The sequence below is a fragment of the Dipodomys spectabilis genome, unplaced genomic scaffold (assembly GCF_019054845.1).
Source record: "Dipodomys spectabilis isolate Male_0828 unplaced genomic scaffold, ASM1905484v1 ptg000230l, whole genome shotgun sequence".
NCBI lineage: Eukaryota > Metazoa > Chordata > Mammalia > Rodentia > Heteromyidae > Dipodomys > Dipodomys spectabilis.
This window is the reverse complement of record NW_024870907.1, coordinates 2,708,831-2,727,397: the sequence shown is the minus strand read 5'-3', so window position 1 is coordinate 2,727,397 and position 18,567 is coordinate 2,708,831. Positions and strand designations below refer to the sequence as shown.

The following is an 18,567-nucleotide window of genomic DNA, read 5'->3' as shown; positions in this document are numbered from 1 at the left end:
GCCACTGCCACTTCTAGCTTTTTCCGAGAAGTTAATTGGAGATAAGAGTCTCATGGACTTTTCAAAAGCTCATGCTGATTTCACTGTGATCCTCACATCTCAGCCTCCTAAGTAGCTAGGATTACAGACATGAGCCACCAGTGCCTGGCTTTCTCTCCACCCCACCTCCACCCCCGCAGCCTTGTATAGCCCTTGCCCTTCCCCACCTGAACCCCTAATCCTCAGTGACAGCCTCAATTAAGTTTCCTTCCTAAGTTGGGGCGAGGGGGGGGGTCCACACCTTATTATCCACGCTCCTCAGGTGGCAGGGGAATTGTGAGTTGAACGCCAGCCAGAATAAAGTTAATGAAGTCCCTAAAACAAAATGCAGGGTTGTGGGCATGGGTCAAATGGTGGAGCTCCTGCTAACAAGATCAAGAGTCCTATCCCCACTACCATGGCAGGGGTAGACAGAATCTGTGGCTCAAGTGGCAGAGCAGTTAATTAGCAATCACACAACCAGATACCACAAGGGGATCCTCCAAAGCCGCTTGCCCTTCCTGGCTAGCTTTTTGGACTGAGAGCCACTAGCATGGAGTGACGTGACACAGCCATGACCGCACTGTCCAGAGCTTCCATCTGGGCACACAGAGGCCTGGGACAGAGCTGCCCTGGAGACAAGCCTCTGTCCTTCTACTCCGGGCAAAGGCCATCCATGGTGGTGAATCACAGTGACTACACTACAGATGTAGGGGAAGGAGAGGGGTGAGCTCTTTTCAGAAGGTCCCCCCTTCTCCAGGTATCTTTAAACAGCTTAAGACTTCTAAACTGCAGACAGTTTTTACAGAGCTCAATAGCTTTAGAAAAGGTACTGTTAGCACTTGGGCAGCTCCCATGTGCACAGCTGCAGGTTGACAGGAAACCCTTGCCTCCCGCCAGGGCTGATTAAGCCTCTGCTTCTCCCCTACCAGGGCCCCAGTATGGGACTGTGGAGAAGGCCTGGATGGCTGTCATGTCTGAGGCGGAGAGAGTGAGCGAGCTGCACCTAGAGGTGAAGGCCTCGCTGATGAACGAGGACTTCGAGAAGATCAAGAACTGGCAGAAGGAAGCCTTTCACAAACAGATGATGGGAGGCTTCAAGGAGACCAAGGAAGCAGAGGATGGCTTCCGGAAGGCCCAGAAGCCCTGGGCCAAGAAGCTGAAAGAGGTGCCTTGCTTCTCACAGGCTGCTGCTTGGCCTGGCCCCTCCCCTGTAGCCCCTCCAGCAGGATCCCTGTGGCCATCACGCTGCTAGAGGAAAAGCCACCCTCACACCTGCAGCCAAGGCGGCTGCCATTTACTCAGAACCACCCACCCACCACCATACTTCCTCCAGCCTGGGGAATTCTGCACTAGAGACTTAAAGAGCCTTTGCACTAGTAGAAAGGAGTAATATAATTTTGCTCTTTGTCCTGCATGGATTTTTTTTCCCCCAAATTCGAAAAAAAAAAAAGAGGGGGCAGGGGGGCTGATATTCTTGGTTCAATGGTCAAAGTCTCTGAGGCTATGACCTAGCTAAAGGCTGTCATCTGGTCAACTGGGCCCTTAGTATATGGGTTCTGTCCTGCTTGAGGCCTGGCCTTCATTCCTCATTGGACATCCTCCCCCAAACCTCCCCCCTCCACGTGGCTTTTCTCAGAGGCTGTGTGGCTTTCTATTCTGCCTATCCAGAGTAACGCTCCACCTCTGAGTTGTCAGAGGCTCTCCTGTCCTCTACCACTTGATCCAGCCACATCTCTTCTCTGTTCCTTCTTGCCCCCTAGCCCATTCATAATGCAGCATTGTGTCCTCTCACAGGGACATTGATATTGACATTGATTCTAGAATATAGTTTATGACTTTGGTTTAAAATAGAAAGCATCTATTAAACTAGTATGCATTTGTGTGTGTAAAATAGCCATTAAAATGTGTGCATATAAAACAGCCATTAAAATCATGTAGCTAGACACGGTGGTATATGCCTGTAGTCCCAGTACGTGGAAGGATTGTTTGTGCCCATAAATTTGAGACCAGCATGACCAATATAGCATTTGTTTTTTTAAAGAAATTTTTAAAAATCCATGGGAAGTGTGGCCTGTCACTTTGCTGGGGAGCTGGCACGGCCCGTGCCACTCCTGTGAGCTTTCTCCTTTGGAACCTGCTCCACCTTGACTATCCTGGCAAGCTCCTCCTGGGTTTTGCTCCACACATCTCAGCTGGCTTCGTGCAGCCCACCCCTGCCTGCCCATCCCTGGCTCTTGCTGTCTCTCTTCCCTGTTTTACTCTCACTAGTACTTAATGCCCAATTTCCTCCAGCACTTAATTCCTACATTCAACTCATCTAACTTGAACATGAGCTCATGAAAGCCCAGGTTCTTTGGTCCTCTGCTGTGTTCTGGTGCCTAGAGTTGTGTGTGGCACTGAGCAGGTCCTCAGTGAATCCTAACAGAGCGAGGTCGCTCAGCATGCCTGGCTCCAGTAAGAGAGTACACACGGTATGTTGCCTTCCCCTTCTCGACAGCACACACTCGCCCAGTCTGTGTAATGGCTGGTGAAGACCCAGAACTTAATGCAGCACGGTGTTCAGAACTCATTCTCCCTGTAGGTTGAGGCAGCAAAGAAAGCCCACCACACGGCATGCAAAGAAGAGAAGCTGGCCATCTCTCGAGAAGCCAACAGCAAAGCCGACCCATCCCTGAACCCAGAGCAGCTCAAGAAATTACAAGACAAAATAGAAAAATGCAAGCAAGATGTTCTGAAGGTAAGTTGAAACCCCATTGGTGGTTTTTTGCTTTTTATATATCAGCAGGTCAGTTGTATTTCATATCTATCAGCCTTTTGTGACTGTTTGGCTGGATGGAATGAACGTGAACAAAATCTCTGCCCTTGGGGTCACACAAATAAGCCCTTTAGTGCCTGCCACAGATGGGGGGCAGAGGCCAGCGCTAGCTAGCAGACTTGGACAACCATCATGCTTAGGAGGACGGAGGGGTGCAGGTGGCTTCCAGAGTCTTGGGGGCACCTGACTCATGCAGAGAGGAGTCATTTGTGTAGGGCGCAGTGGTGAAACTGAGCATGGTCGATGTATAAGTACCATATTGCTATTGGCTCTCATAGCCAGGTGGAACTTGGAATGCTGCTGAGGAAGAACTGGAGTTCCAGAAGCAGAGGACACATGTGGGCAGGGGAGGCTCACATCAGTGTATCAGTGTGGAGAGAGGGCTGCAGACAGAGATAGAGGGATTGAGTTTCAAGGCCAGTCAGCGCATAAAAGTCTCAGCATATGGCAGGGTGCGGGTGCTTGTGATTCCAGCTATGTGGAGGATTGCAGCCCAGACCAGCGGGAGCATAGAGCAAGACCGGACCTCAAAAATAACAAGGGGCTGGAGGAGGCGTGGCTCAGGTGGTAGAGTGCCTGCCTAGTGAACCTGACACTCTGAATTCAATCCCCAGTACCATCCAAAATAAAATAATTTCCTAGCATTGTCTTCTGGCCCCCACTCCAAGAGTGATGGATGGAGGAGGCCTTGCTTCCTGCCTCTGTGGTCTGGCAGCAAGTGGCCTGTCCCCCGTGTACAGGTCAAGGAGCAAATTCATAGCTGCCACCAACCTTTTCAGGCCTCTGATGGGCTTCCCCACACCCCTGTGATTTACGTGGTAGCAACTCTGCTTTGTGAATGAGGCCAAGGTCAAAGAGGGCACTATGTAATAAATTACATACTGCCCAGAAACAGGAGAGCAGAGGTCCCACCTGTGACCCTGTCTCCTATGCTCCTCTCTCCCATCCCTGTCTGTATCTCCTCCTCTCCTGTCCTGCCCGTGCCCCTCCCTCCTGCCCCTCTCCTGCATAGTCTGTGTGGCAGGGAGATTCCCTCCCCCTGCGGACCCACTATCCAGAGAACCAGCACAAGGGATTGATGCGCTGAGGTAGTTGGAACCCTTGTGATCCAGATGCTTCTCCAAAGCCCATCACTGGCAATCAAGCTTTTAACATGGGACTGTTCAGAGGACATGCCACTATTGCTGCATGGCTCAGTGGCTATGAGGTACAGGCCCATGTGGACCTGGCCACCTACTCCAAACACTTCCCTGCCAGACGCACACATGAGCACTTAGGAATCTCACTCATGTTCTGTCTGTCCCTAGACACTTTAAGAGGAGCCGCACTAGTATTTCCTATGAAAGGAATGGCAGTGCCAGGGGCAGAGTGGGCTGCAGGCCAAGGGATAAACCACAAGGACTCGGAACGTCTATCCATGCACCTCTGTGCCTGTCATCTAAATCTCAGAACGTGGTTCACTGAAGAACTCTCTGTTCACTGAAGACCCGAGAAAATGAGGAGACCAAGAAATGTGGTCCCCTCTTTGCCTGGCACTTAAGCTCTGACCTTGTTTCCAAGACGACTCATTGTGCTGCTGGGGACCGGGGCTAGGTCTCTGGGTTGGCGCTTTCCCACAGGCAGAGGGATATGGGTAGCTGACATGCTCACAGCCACGCACACTGCTCCACGGCGACTGGCCCGCCCCCCTCTCTCCCTCCACTGCAGCACAGCACAGCAGAGCAGTGTCAGGAGTGCGCTTCGCCTCAGAGCAGTGGAGACTGCGACTTCAATTTGAAATCTGTCCGTCTCCAGGGCTCCTGCTCTTTGAGTTTATAACCCAGGGAAGCCTGAGAAACTCCAGTATGCAGAGTGAACAGTGTAACATGGAAATGAACTGGTCTCATGCATGGCTTTTCGTTTAGACCAAAGAGAAATACGAGAAGGCCCTGAAGGAACTTGACCAGAGCACCCCCCAATACATGGAGAACATGGAGCAGGTGTTCGAGCAGTGCCAGCAGTTCGAAGAAAAACGCCTGCGTTTCTTCCGGGAGGTTCTGCTTGAGGTTCAGAAACACCTGGACCTGTCCAATGTGGCTGGGTGAGTGTCCTTTGAGGTAACAAACACATCCAGTTGTTAAACAGCAGCCATGGTGTGGTGGAGCTAGCCAGAGGGCCTCTCACAGAGAACTGGGGCCGGGGGGCCTTGTGCTGCACCTGGCCTCACAGCCCGCAGTGCGGTGTCCCTGCTGGGGCTCTGCTCCCAGCTCTGCATGTGGGTCTGGAGGGCAGGGAGGGCTGTGCATTCTGGCCCCATATCGAGAACCACCTGCACCTACTGTATGGGAAATCTACCTTTTGGTGTGCCCTGCCCCAGGGCTGCCTTCTGGTGAGGCTTTTACAAGGTCCTTCTCATCCTTGCTGCCCTTCTAAGTGGCTCTAGGTGCTTGGGATCCTCTGAAGCACAGTTCTGACTTGTGATATGGGAGCCATGGCATTTCTTGTGTGGTCTCTTCCTCCATGGGCCAAGTGTGCCTGCATCAGGCCAGAGGTGCAGCTCGACTCAGGGTGTAGGCAGACTTCTCCTTTTTCATCTAGCTCACAAAACCATTGAGAGCAGTGCAGATCAAGGCTTGTTGCTCATAGAAAATTACAGTCCCTTTGTCTTCTCTTTGTTAAAGAAATAAAAGCAGTCATTATTACTCTGCCACCATTCAGTTATTGTATGGCTGCATAGTATGGTAGTCCCCCATCAGTTCTGAGGTTGGGTGAGGTTAAATGAGCTGTTGGTAGCCTCACAGTGAACAGGGAGCAGGGCGGGACCGGTGTCCCATTCTTCGGAATGTGCAATAACTCCTGCAGTATAAGTAACCGGCCTCCAGGAGCACAGGCTGAAGTGAGCAGTTTGTCTCCCAGGGTTTCCCTTCATCTTACCACCTTACCCACTATCAAGGGATCAGGAACACAGCTCCTTCCTGGGGATGCCATAAACAGCACCACAATCTGTAGAGCTCAAAACAGAAATCTGATATCTCACCGTTCTGTGGGCTGGCTGTCCAAAACCACGGAGAGGGATGGGCTGCATTCCCTCTGAAAGTTCCAGAGCAGATCCTCCTGCCTCTGACGGCTGCTGACACCTGCTGTCCCCCGTCCACTTCCTCCACTATGGCCAGCTTAGTCAAAGCCCCTGGCCATCTCTCTCCTGTCTTCACTCCGTCTTCCCTCTGCGTGTGTATGTAGTCCAGACTGCTTCTTTTGATGAGGGCATTGGATTACCTAGTATTCTCATTTAACTTGATCACCTGTCTAAAGACCCTGTTGTCAGGGCTGGGAAGGTGGCTCAGTGGTAGAGCTCTTGCCTTGCATGCATGAGGCCCTGGGTTCGATTCCTCAGTACCACATAAGCAAAAAGAAAAAAGCTGGAAGTGGCGCTGTGGCTCAAGTGGTAGAGCGCTAGCCTTGAGCTGAAGAGCTGAGGGACAGTGCCCAGGCCCAGAGTTCAGGCCCCACGCCCAGACCCAAAAAAAAAAAAAAAGACTCTGTTGTCAGGGCTGGAATGTAATTCAGTGGTAGAGTATTTGCCTAGCATATATGAGAGCTCTGTCCCCTTTCCCACCGGAAAAAAAAAAAAGACCCCAATTTCAAATAAGGTCACATTCAGAGGTTCTAGAGTGAGGACAGCAGCGTATCTTTTTTGAAGGACACAATTCAGCCCTTAACAGGAGTTATGCCCCTTGAGCAGGAGGAAACGGTGGCCCAAAGAAGGCAAATGACCTCCCAGCCATACAGATCCTGAGTGCAAGTATCAGGTCCCACAGGAATCCAGGGGCTGGGAGGAGAAGCTGGGTGGATGCTCCAAGTGAAGGCTCTGTGGAGGCCCGGGGTTCTGCCACTAAGTCTGCAGCTCTCACAGTCTTCACAGGATGCCTTTGCACATTGGGTCCTAAACCTCCAGCTTTCCTCAGGACAACTGGAGATGGGAGAGGGCTTTCTGGAACTCTCCAGTGGCCTCCTCCTCCCCTCCATCTGACTCAGTAGGACTCACCTGGCAGCTCACATGGCCAGTTCCTATTATCTAATGTGGGGCACAGCTCAGTGCTGCCATCTTTCTTTTAAGATTTAAAGCTCTGGAAATGGTGCTATGGCTCAAAGTAGTAGAATGCTGACCTTGAGTGAAAAAGCTCAGGGATAGCACCCAGGCCCTGAGTTCAAGCCCCATGACTGTCAGAAAAAAAAAAAAAATCAGAGCCCTTTTTCCAGATGCCAAATTGTGGCAGGTAGATGTCCCCCTCTGCCCTGTCACAGGGCAGGAGATCTTCCCCTGAGCAGGAGAAGGTGTTTCTGGAATTGGGCCCTGGTGTGGGTGTGTGCCTGGCACTGGGCTGGGCCATGTGGTGACTGGCCACTGCCTTCGTGTCTGCTTCAGCTACAAAACCATTTACCGTGACCTGGAGCAGAGCATCAAAGCGGCTGATGCTGTGGAGGACCTGAGGTGGTTCCGAGCCAATCACGGACCAGGCATGGCCATGAACTGGCCTCAGTTTGAGGTAAGAAGAGGCCATGTGGGCTGGGAAGGTGGCTCAGTGGTAGAGCGCTTGCCTTGCATGCTTGAGGCCCTGGGTTCGATTCCTCAGCACCACATAAGCAAAAAATTTTAAAAAAGCCGGAAGTGGCGCTGTGGCTCAAGAGGTAGAGTGCTAGCCTTGAGCTGAAGAGCTGAGGGACAGCGCCCAGGCCCAGAGTTCAGGCCCCACAACCGGACCCAAAAAAAAAAAAAGAGGCCATGTGCCCGTGACCCCGTGGACCCACCAAGCTGCTCTAGACGACACTTGCTCATTTCATGTGCATGTTGGCATTTCCCCTGCTTACCAGGCAGTGTGTGCATAGTGACAGTACAAATTGAGCTGGTAGCATCTGCAGGCCAAGCGTTACCAAGTACCTTCTGAATCTCCAGAGAAGGCTTGAGTGTTATCTTTCTAGTTAGGAACACTGTCTGTCATTTAGTGCCCACTGGCACTCCCTCCCTGTTGTCCCAGGAACTTTCCCTACTCTGTAGCGTGGCTGGGAAGGGAGCAGCCCCTCAGTGCCCAGACCCCAGGGTAGATCAGTAGAGGGGGTGGCGACAGTGGACAGTTCTGCTCCCACTTCTGCAGGTGCTTCCCCAACCCCAGTCAGTAAGAGGTCTACCTTACAGAACTCAGAGGTGTGGGTGTCTTGGGGCATGTCCAGCCCAGGATTGGGTCACTGTCCCTCCCAGTAGCATAGAAGGGAGAGGCTGGAAGTCTTGCCACTCCTGTTCCCTGAAGGAGAGATTCTCCCATTTCCTAGTGGACTGAGTATGTGGTGATAATCCCCTACTCCCAAGGGGCTGGGGCCAGTGACCAGCAGGAAGCCGCATATCTGGATGCAGTAGCGGCCAGCCTTAATTGCATCTGAGTCCTGCCTCTGTGAGCACCTGTGGGAAGTGAGCAACCACATGCCCGGTGTGACTCCGCCTTCCTCTGTGTGAGATGGGAATGGCAGCCCGGGGTTTTCACTGGGGTCAGCGAACTGGTCTGTGGTGGTCACTGGCACTGGCCGAGGCTCCCACAGCTCCTCAGCTCCTTCCCACCTTCTGTGTTGTGCACTTTCACACAGGTCCCTCTAAGAGCCTACAGCTGTGCTTCCCTGCACTTCCCCGCATGCACGTGCGGAGGCTGCAGAGCCGGCCGAGCCCCTATCAGGGGTCCTGGGAGATGCGAAGAAGCCCCACCTTCCCAAGCCAGTGGCCCCAGGGGAGAGCCAGCCTCTCCTCTCCTGGTGCTGCCGTGGCTGCCACTCTCAGCAGTGCTCTCTGCCACAGTGGCCTGGGACACTCCGTGTGAAATTGCCCCGTGTCCTTCAGAGGTGCCAGTTACTGCCCATCAGGAAAACACGAGGGAAGAGTACCTTCTGGGTCCCTTGTGTTCCTGGGGCACACATTCACGGTTGTTACAGACCCATGCCTAACTTTCTCTAATGAAATTATTTGTTTTTATTTTCCATGCAACAAGGATGAAGTAAGTTTCTGTTTCATGATTTAACTCGCAGATCGCCAAGCCCCTCCCACGTGTGAGCAGGCCACGCGGCCATGTTGTACAGTGCTCCCACCTCTCCAGCAGAGCAGCTGACACAGCTGTGTCAGGGCTGCAAACACCTGGCCCGCCCTCCAGGGCTGCTGCATTGGTCCTTGGAACCTACCCTGCCAGGGTTGATTTATGTTCAGAAGTCACTAGGGGGACATAGGTGGGGAACGGTTCTCTCAGTCTGCTTATTTCTATTAGAAGGGTCACCACTAAGGAAGAGGAAGCCAGGGGCAGTGGCTCATGTCTATAATCCTGTTTAGAAGTCGAGTCCAGGAAGACTTCAGCTCTTGTCCAGCCACTCCCACCCCTTCCAACCCCGGCTTCTTTCGGTGCCAGTCCTGGGGCTTGAACTCAGGGCCTGGGGACTGTCCCTGAGCTTCTTTTGCTCAAGACTAGCACTCTACTACTTGAGCTACAGCTCTACTTCTGGCTTTTTTTTTTTTTTTGGTATAGTGGAGGTAAGCGTCTCTCAGACTTTCATACCCAAGCTGGCTTCAAACCACAATCCTCAGACCTTAGCCTCCTGAGTAGCCAGGATTACAGGCATGAGCCACCAGCTCACAGCTTTATGAGACCAATAGTTAGATGTAGTAGTGGTAAACCCCTGTCATCCCAGCTATGCCAGAAAGCATAAAATAGAAGGATCTTGGTCCAGGCACTCATCTGGACGAAAGGCAAGACCTATCAAGATGACCAGTGCAAAAAAGGGCTGAGGGCATGGTTCATCACAAGCACAATGCCATGACTTCAAAGCCTAGTATTGCCTCCCTCCTGCCCCCCCCAAAAAAAATCTAAAAAAGACAAGACAACTTGAGGTAGGAGTCAGGGGCCCAGGTCTGCCACCCATGCTGTTATAAGCCAGGCCTTCTCTTTCTGGGCCTCAGTTTCCTTGTGTGATAAATTGAAAGCTTAGGCTTGCTGTCTCCAAGATGGCTTCTCAGCTTGCTTTTCTGTAACTAAGTTGGAGCAAAGCTGTGGCCTCAGCCACACAGGTGTGTCTCCACCTCTCACCCTACCCCCAGCTCTGGGGATCAAACCCAGGACCTTGCGCATACTAAGCAAGCACCGCCCTCAAGCTGTAATTATATGATTAGTGGGAAAGAAGGAGAATCCATTAAATATGTACATGCACATGGATTTTTCTGAAAAATCAAGGCCTAGCTCCCTTTCACCCTGTGTGTTTCAGCGCAGTTGACAAAACCTGTTGTTTGCTGGGAATAGGAAGCCTTGGGAAGATGAGCCCCCTTTGCATTGCTGGCCACCAGCTTGTGTGTCTGATGAAAAGGGGAAAGGTCCAGGGTGGCATATGCATCAGAACAGAGCCCCTTCAAGACTTGAGGGGCCCGAGCCTGCCTTCTGCTTCTTTGACTTGGCCACGTATCCCCGGATTTATTTTCAATTGAGGGTGCAGTGTCTTGTGGCAGAGCTTGTTCGTATTCCTGCAGGCAGCTGTGGTTGGTGACCCTGTGACCCAGAATTTAGAGAATAAATGGCCAGGCTCTCTACACTTCCAGACAGAGCCATGTGCCCTAGCCAGGCTCCCGGAGGATGGGTTCCTGTCTCTCTAGAAGGGCCCTGGAGCCCACGCGAGCAGGGTGCGCTAGAGCTGAGAGGGCTGGGAGCTTCCAGGCCAGAAGTGCAATACCTGAGGAAGCGGGAATGTCACCATGAGGGCCCAGTCCACCTCCTGGCCTCTTAAAAGCAAGGCAGAGGGTCAGGCCCTCTGGGCAGCCTGAAGTCTGCTGGGAAGCAGAGGAGGGCAGTGGGCATAGGCTAAATGTCACTCCCTGCACCAGGCAGGTTCTGCTGGCTGGGGGGGGGGAGTGTTAGACCACCATGGCTTCCACTTATCCCCCTCGCTTCTCCCTTGGCCCCTGTTGCCCAGGAATGGTCTGCAGACCTGAATCGAACCCTCAGCCGGAGAGAGAAAAAGAAAGCCTCTGATGGTGTCACCCTGACAGGCATCAACCAGACTGGTGACCAGTCTATGCAGAACAAGAGCGGCAGGTGAGCACCAGCATAGCCGTATCCAAAAAACGGCCACCCAGTGGGGCGGGGAAGGGGGATTTGCGTGGTCCTGGGATGGCAGCAGCCTGATTCCTGGGAGCTGGCTGTGGGACAAGGACAACCCCGCGTCCCATCCACTCCCCCTCCCCCCACACACACCAGGACATCTTTTCAGAAGCTCCCTGGGCCTTGGTGTTCTGGGCTGTGCCCCAAGGGCCATCACTCAAGATGATGTTTATACCTGATAAGAGTTCCTGAAAGGTCTAAGACAGAGCCTTGCCATGAGCTTTAGAGAAGAAATGGCAAGGCTCTCTACGCTTCCCAGGATGCACTGGTGTTGGCGCTGACTGTTCACTACCCCAGTAGGGCTGCCCTGCGTGGGCACGGCAGGTGGCAATGTGCCAGAGATGGTGCCCTCTTGGTGGGTTAGCACTGTCTGGGTTGGCCTTGCTCCCTGCTGTGTGCAGGCTAGTCAGGGACCAAGAGAGGACTGGCAAGAGGACTGTTCCTTTTCAAGTCACCCCCCCGCCCCCCACTTTCTGATTTTGTCTAAACATGAGCTGTGGTCATCAGAACCTTCTGGTAAGTGTGCTCTAGGAAGCCTTCCTACAGGACCTGCCAGGTGCCTCTGCTGCACCTCTGCTGCGCAGGGGTCACCTTGTGCCTGGGGCTTCCCGATGGCCGGGCAGGTTCCTGGCCTGCCAGTGGCCTGAGCACCACTCTCAAGCACAGGCCACTAGGCATCGCTTAGCTCTATGCACATGGTCTGGCAGGGTGCTCAGTCATGAGCACCAGAATTTGGATCAGGCTAGCTGCTGGGGAAAGGGACACAGCCTCACAGGAGACCCTGGGGGGGTGGGCAGTGCGGGCTGCCAGGTTGGCCAGAAGCATCTCTTCAGGCTTAGTGCATCTGCTGTCCAGGCCTCTGGACATGGCAGTGGGGTCGCCCTGGCTGAGGGACCAGGTGCGCCAGCCAGAGAGTTACTTTCCAGTCTGTCTTGTGTTGGCCTCCTTATTGTGCTCAGCAGTTCCTCCATGCCGTCCCCCTGGCTCCAGCCGCTCCCATCTCCACCCGCCTGGCACATAGGCAGCTGGTGAAGTTGCAAGGATGATAAACTCTGGAATATTAAGTACCCCTTTTCCTCTCTGGAAATGGTTGTGCAGCAAGCTCAGGCCTGATTTTGGAGGTTGCTGCTCTGGGAGGAGAGGGGACCTACGCCGAGGGTCTGGGGAGCTGGGCAGCCTCCCGCCTCCGCAGGACGCCCGCACCACCCTCTCTGCCTCGTCTGCTCCAGCCCGCGTGTGAAGGAGGGCTAGGAAGGTCTGCAGAGAAGCTCTTGTGTGCCAGCTGTGGGCCGCGCTGACCCTCCAGAGTGAAGGAAGGAACATGGGCTCCTACCCGCTCCGCACGCGTGAGCGTGGTGGACACGGCTGCCGCCTGTTTTGCTGACCTAGCCTTCCTGTTCGCACAGCTCCTCCCGTCACATCCTAGGCTGCTGTGACCCCGCAGCCGCGGTCCCTGAACGCTCTCTCTCTCCCCCCGTAGCACCCTTAGTGTCCCGAGCAACCCTGCCCAGCTCGCGCAGTCACAGTCCAGCTACAACCCCTTCGAGGACGAGGACGACACGGGCAGCACCGTCAGTGAGAAGGAGGACATTAAGCCCAAAAAGTTGGTGAACACACGCTTCCCTCTGGCTTCGCCTTGCTCGCTCTGTTTCCTCTCTCTCTACCCAGGGGTCTGTCTGCGGGTCTCCCTCCTCGGCACTCCAGCAATGCATGTGGCCTGCCGGAGGCGGGCGTCCGCTGCCCGCTGTGGACAGTTCCTCGCTCCTCCACCTCTGTGGGAGGGCACAGCTAACACGCTTTGGTTGCTTTTTCTCTGTCTTGCGTTAACCCTTCAAGGCCCAGGCACCAGCGCACCATGGGAAGACAGACCACAGGCAGCCTGTGCAGGTGGCTGCGAGCGTGGGTACAAGTTTGCCTCTGCAGGTGTCCCCAGTTCTCCTGGCCTTCGTTGGGAGCTGAGGACGCGTGTGACTGGCACAAACACCTGCAGGGACCTGGCTCCACCCTGCTGTTGTGCCAGGGAGCTACGCTTCCTCAGGGGCCTTAGGACTCACTCCTGCCCCGGCCCCTCCTGGGGCGGGGGCTCTGGGTAGGGGCCTTGTGGCCTCTCCGCAGCCCCTTGCTGAGGTCCCGTGTCCGTGTCTTCATTGCAGTGTGAGCAGCTATGAGAAGACCCAGAGCTACCCCACCGACTGGTCTGATGATGAGTCAAACAACCCCTTCTCCTCCACGGATGCCAATGGGGACTCGAATCCGTTCGACGAGGATGCCACCTCGGGCACCGAAGTGCGGGTCCGGGCTCTGTATGACTACGAGGGCCAGGAGCATGACGAGCTGAGTTTCAAGGCTGGTAAGTGGCTCCCCGGCCAGCCCCCCAAGAACGTGGGCTCTCGTCCTGGGGCTTCTGGCTTTCTCTCAGGGCTGTAGAGCCCCTTCTGGTTCCTCACGTAGACCCTCCCTGCACCGCTTACCAGCTTCACCAGTAGCAGGAGCTCAGTGCCAAAATGCAGCCATGAGGTACCCCGCGCCCTGCACGCTGGGTTCAGCGGGGCACTGGCCATCCATGCCCATGAGGGCAGCAAGGCACACCGCGGGGTAGGAACACCACATGAGAGCAGCCTGTGTGCCTTTCCGCAGCCCCCCTAATCAGGAGCCTCAGGAAAGCCGCCACTCCACACACGTGATCTTGTCTCACACGGCAGCCCCTGCCAGACACTCACCAGTCCTGCACGCCTCACCTCCACCCGCGTCCCGTGGCTGGAGCCCTGGTGTGCAGAGCGGTCTGGATCCTCAGTATGTGTGCAGATTTTCTGTCTCTCTTTAAAACGTGGTGCGCAGATGGGTGCTGGTGGCTCATGCCTGTCATCCTAGCTACTCAGGAGGCTGAGATCTGAAGATCGCAGTTCAAAGCCAGCCTGTGGAGGAAAGTCCATGACACTCTTATCTCCAATTAATCACCAGAAAATGGAAGTGGTGCTGTGGCTCAAGAGGTAGAGTGCTTGAGCTGAAGCTCAGGGACAGCACCCAGGCCCAGAGTTCAAGCCCCACAACTGACAAAACAAAAACAAAAAACAAAAAATGTTGTGTACAGTTTAGCACAAGGAGCTGCAGGCCCTGGGCTTGGAAAACACTGCTTTACGCCTGGCTGAGGCGTAAAGCTTCAGGAGCGCCCACTGGCCCGGGTGGACAGCAACTCCTTCCTGTGCCTTGCCCCTCCTTGGGAAATATTAAGGAAGTATGGCGTAATTGCTTTAAGATATTTGCATCTCATTCTTTTTTTTTTTTTTTTTGGGCGGTTGTGGGACTTGAATTCTGGGCCTGGGCACTGTCCCTGCACTCTTCAGCTCAAAGTGAGTGTTACCACTTGAGCAACAGTGCCACTTCTAGTTTTTCTGGTAGTTAATTGTAGATAAGAGTCTCAAAAATGGGGCTGGGAAGGTGGCTCAGTGATCGAGTGCTTGCCTTGCATGCATGAGGCCCTGGGTTCAATTCCTCAGCACCACATAAGCAAAAAGAAAAAAGCCGGAAGTGGCGCTGTGGCTCAAGTGGTAGAGCGCTAGCCTTGAGCTGAAGAGCTGAGGGACAGCGCCCAGGCCCATGACCGACAAAAAAAAAAAAGAAATCTCAGGGAAGTTTTTGCCCAGGCTGGCTTTTGAACCAAGATCCTCAGATCTCAGCCTCCTGAGTAGCTAGGATTACAGGCGTGAGCCACCGGCGCCCCGCTTGCACCTTGTTCTGTATGATCTACTGAAGTGCTAGCTAGAAATACAAAGCTAACAGAAACCCACCTGGGGCTGTGAACCTTCCTCTTGTTTGCTCCTGTGAGCTCTGGGGCAGCTGCTTCTCGCAGCCGTGTCTGCACCGAGCCCCGGCCAGCAGCGCACGGGCGCCTCACCCGCCTCATCTACCACAGCGCTACCTCCTGTCACCATCCACGTCACACATCTTCTCTCGTTCCCGGGTCCTCCCTGGACGAGGTTCCATCTGTTCCTCTCATCTCTGTCTACCTTCACCAAAGACTGGGCTGAAGCAGGCATTCCTTCAAGTTGGAGCAAAAAAAGATAAATAAAGCCACAGAAGCAGAGCCGCAGGAGACTGGTGCCCTGGCTCTCTGCATAGTGTGTTGAGAAGGGGTGACTGGAAAGTCATCTCGTACAACCAGGTGCCAGGGATAGAATCACGAGTCTGCTCAGACATGATCTCCGCCCCTCCCCTGAAGCCAGAGGTTTTTAAGACTGCAGCCTCCACTTCCACACGCTGGGTCTGGCCTGTCACCTTTTTTTTTTTTTTTGTCAGTCATGGGGCTTGAACTCTGGGCCTGGGCGCTGACCCTCAGCTCTTCAGTTCAAGGCTAGTGCTCTACCCTTTGAACCACAGCACCATTTCTGGTTTTTGGTGGTTTATTGGAGATAAGTGTCTCACAGACTTTCCTACCCAGGCTGGCTTTGAACCGTGATCCTCCAATCTCAGCCTCCTGAGTAGCTAGGATTATAGGCGTGAGCCACCAGTGCCTGCCTTGGCCAGTCACCCTTACAGGCCACATAGAGACGGGGTGAAGGACAGAGAAAGGAAATGCATTACATGGCTTCATCTGTCTTCACCATCTTCAGGGCACAGACATGAGCGACACGTTTAAGTAGAGAACAGGGGATGGGGAAAGCGCTGTGCCCCAGCCGCTGGTGCAGCTGGCTGGCCATACTCTTAGTACTGAAACGGACAAGTGAGCAAGCAACTTGTCTGGCAAGTGTCTGCCCTGAGCCTCTAGTTGTTCACTTCCTATAGAGCAGTTTCACCTTCTGTCACTAGATGATAAGAAGGAGGCAATTTACTGGGAGCCGGTGGCTTACTCCTGTAATCCTCGCTAGCCAGGAGGCTGGGATCTGAGGACCATGGTTCAAAGCCAGCTTGGGCAGGAAAGTCTGTGAGACTGTTATCTCCAATCAGCCACCAAAAAGCTAGAAATGGAGCTGTGACTCAAATGGTAGAGCACTAGCCTTGAGCACAAAAACTCAGAGCCAACACCCAGGGCCTGAGTTCAAGGCCCAGGACTGGCACTAAAAGCAGCGGGGGGGCATTCCTGTCTGAGGGGCAGCAAAGTAGTAGTTTGGGGCTCCTGCTTTTATTTTTCTATAATTCATGGACCCATCAGTACTTAGCAAAAAGTAGTTACACCTCCAGCCAGGGATCTGATGGGGAGGTGTTTTAAAATGGCACAGAGACCATGGCAACAAGGCAGCGCGGGTGGCTGGGGCCCAGGCCTGGGGCAGGATTCCTCGGACCTGATGGGGACCTTTGGAAAAGCACAAGGCTAGGCCTGCGGAATCCAACCCCGCAGTGTCTGTGTTGCGTGGAGAGCGGCTTGCTTCCATGGGCCTGCCATGCGTGAGAGCCATCATCTTTAGATCTGGAACAAAGCAGCTTTAAATGCAGTTTGGTAGCAAAGGAGCCACGTCCTCTCTTCCTTGGACAGAGAGCCTGGGTGGGCCCAAAGCACGTTCCCCGAGGGGCTCAGGTGGATGGGTGGCTCTGGCCCTGTGCTCAGCGTCACCAAAGGCCATTCCTCGTTGTCTTGCAGGGGATGAGCTGACCAAGATAGAAGATGAGGATGAGCAGGGCTGGTGCAAGGGACGCTTGGACAGCGGGCAGGTTGGCCTGTATCCTGCCAACTATGTGGAGGCTATCCAGTGACGAGCCCCGGGCAGGCTGGCGGAGAGATGGAAGTGGCCGATCCAGGAGCTCCGTTAGCCTCGGCCCACGCAGCAGCCCCTTGGTGCCTCCAGCAGCCCTGTGGATGTCCGCACCACCTGCACGATGGTGGCCTGTCGTTCTTGGCTTCCTGGTGTCCCCTGAAGGCAGACGAGCTGGTCATCTCCCTTGGGACTCCGCCCCTTCCCAGTGCATCTAGGGAGGTCTAGGGACAGGAGGACGCAGCCCGCCGCAAGAGCCGGGCCTCACGGCCCTGCTAGCTCTGTGGATCATGGAGCTGTGTCTTCACCTGCCTGGCCTCCGAGTCAATGGTGGGTTACACTGATTCTTTTTCCACTGATTCTTTTCTCTGAAGAGCTCCATATGCAACTTCAGTGAACAAACCTCATGCCATTTTCTGAGTAAAGATGTTGAGGTTTTTAATTTAATGGCAATGTACAGTTATGCTTTCTATATGCCTGCTCTTCCACTCACGTAGCTGTAAACCAGGGCCCAGGCTGACTGGCTGTGCTCCAGGGTGCACTAGCTCCACTCCCAGGCGACTGGCTGTCAGGTGATGGGAGGAACCTGACTGGAAGGCGGGCATGCCTCTGTGAGGTTTCCCGGATGAATGTGGGCTGCAGAGGCGACCTTACATAGTGCTCCCCAGGGCCGCCACATCTAAAAATTATTTTCACACTATGAATGCTTAAAGCTTTTTATTCTTTTGCAAATTAACAATGTTTATCAGTGATTTGGAAGGTTTAGAAATAAGACTAACTTTTCAAGCAGATGCATCTGTAGATTAAGATGCTTTATATTAGATTGGTATGTCTTCGTGTATATCTGTATATATTATTTGATATTCAGAGAATCTAAAGAGTTCACTGCTGCTGAGATGAGATTTAGTGACTTCTGCAGTGGATGGCATTTATAAACTGCTTAAAGATGGCAACATTCGGGCATGGGCCTGGCTGGCTAAGAGGGCCTCCTCCCAGCTGGGACTTGGCCTCAGCCAAGTGGAGGCTCCCAGCGGGGAGGCTACTCCTTGTGGCTGGCTGTAGCACCAGTTGTAGGGCAGAGCCCTGGGAAACACCTGTGTCTTTGAAGGAGTCACAGCTTCACAGCCCACAGTTCCTTGAGAACACACAGAACCCAGGCCTGGCCCACATACTGGGCTCTCCCTGCACCCTAGGTCACGAGGGAGCAGAACTGCCCCAAAGTCCTCTGGGCTGGGCACAGGAGAGCCTTGGCTCTGTGAGCTGAGATGGTAGCGTGCCGCCTCTGTTGGCAGCCAGCATCCCGTCTCACTCGGGAAGTGGAAGCATCTGTGTCTGCCTCAATCCTACGCTACACGCCGACCAAAAGCTATCAAGTCTGCTCAGTGCAGGAGTTCTTTGAAATGTATAGTACCTAAAATCAATAAACACTTGATCTTGTGCTGAAAGTCCCTTTGCATCTGCCCCCGCGCTTGCACCTGCTGGTGCGTGTCTTCCTAGGCGTTTACCAGCTTTGGAGGTGGCAAGATGTCACGCCCATGGCCCCGTGCCCCTGCCACATCAGATAAGGACCCCCTCGGGGTGCTTCTCTCCAACACCTGCCATAGTGTGAACTGGGCTCTCCCACGATGGGTGTCTGGCTGTGCTTCCTCTCCTAACACCAGCAGCCACTCTGCCCAGCAGTTGTCCTGGGAGCACATTTCTGGAACATCTTCTGTGCGCTGCGCCTGGCTGGTCTGCAGAGAGCTCACCTCCAAGTGTCCCCGTGGGGCAGCCGGGTCCTGGTGCACCCAGAGCCCGCCTCCCAGTGACACAGTGACAGGAGCCAAGAAGGAGGGAGGCCTGGCTTGGCAGCCCCCACTTGTCTAAAGAGGGGGGAGAGGGATGAAGT

The 18,567-nt window shown here is 54.0% G+C and overlaps 1 protein-coding gene across 3 annotated transcripts in view; it reads left to right on the top strand.

Moving 5' to 3' along the window:
• Pacsin2 (protein kinase C and casein kinase substrate in neurons 2) overlaps positions 1–18,124 on the top strand; it is a 94,093-nt gene extending 75,969 nt beyond the window's left edge. The window contains exons 4-11 of one of the 3 annotated variants that reach the window (XM_042697929.1): positions 951–1,186; positions 2,603–2,758; positions 4,741–4,916; positions 7,242–7,362; positions 10,805–10,926; positions 12,476–12,595; positions 13,146–13,342; positions 16,568–18,124. In XM_042697929.1, coding sequence (XP_042553863.1) covers positions 951–1,186; positions 2,603–2,758; positions 4,741–4,916; positions 7,242–7,362; positions 10,805–10,926; positions 12,476–12,595; positions 13,146–13,342; positions 16,568–16,680 — 1,241 coding nt within the window. In that variant the 3' untranslated portion in view covers positions 16,681–18,124. Of the gene's footprint in view, positions 1–950; positions 1,187–2,602; positions 2,759–4,740; positions 4,917–7,241; positions 7,363–10,804; positions 10,927–12,472; positions 12,596–13,145; positions 13,343–16,567 lie in introns of all 3 variants that reach the window. The other 2 variants (XM_042697928.1, XM_042697930.1) reach the window with 2 other exon arrangements.
• The last annotated feature ends 443 nt before the right edge of the window (positions 18,125–18,567 follow it).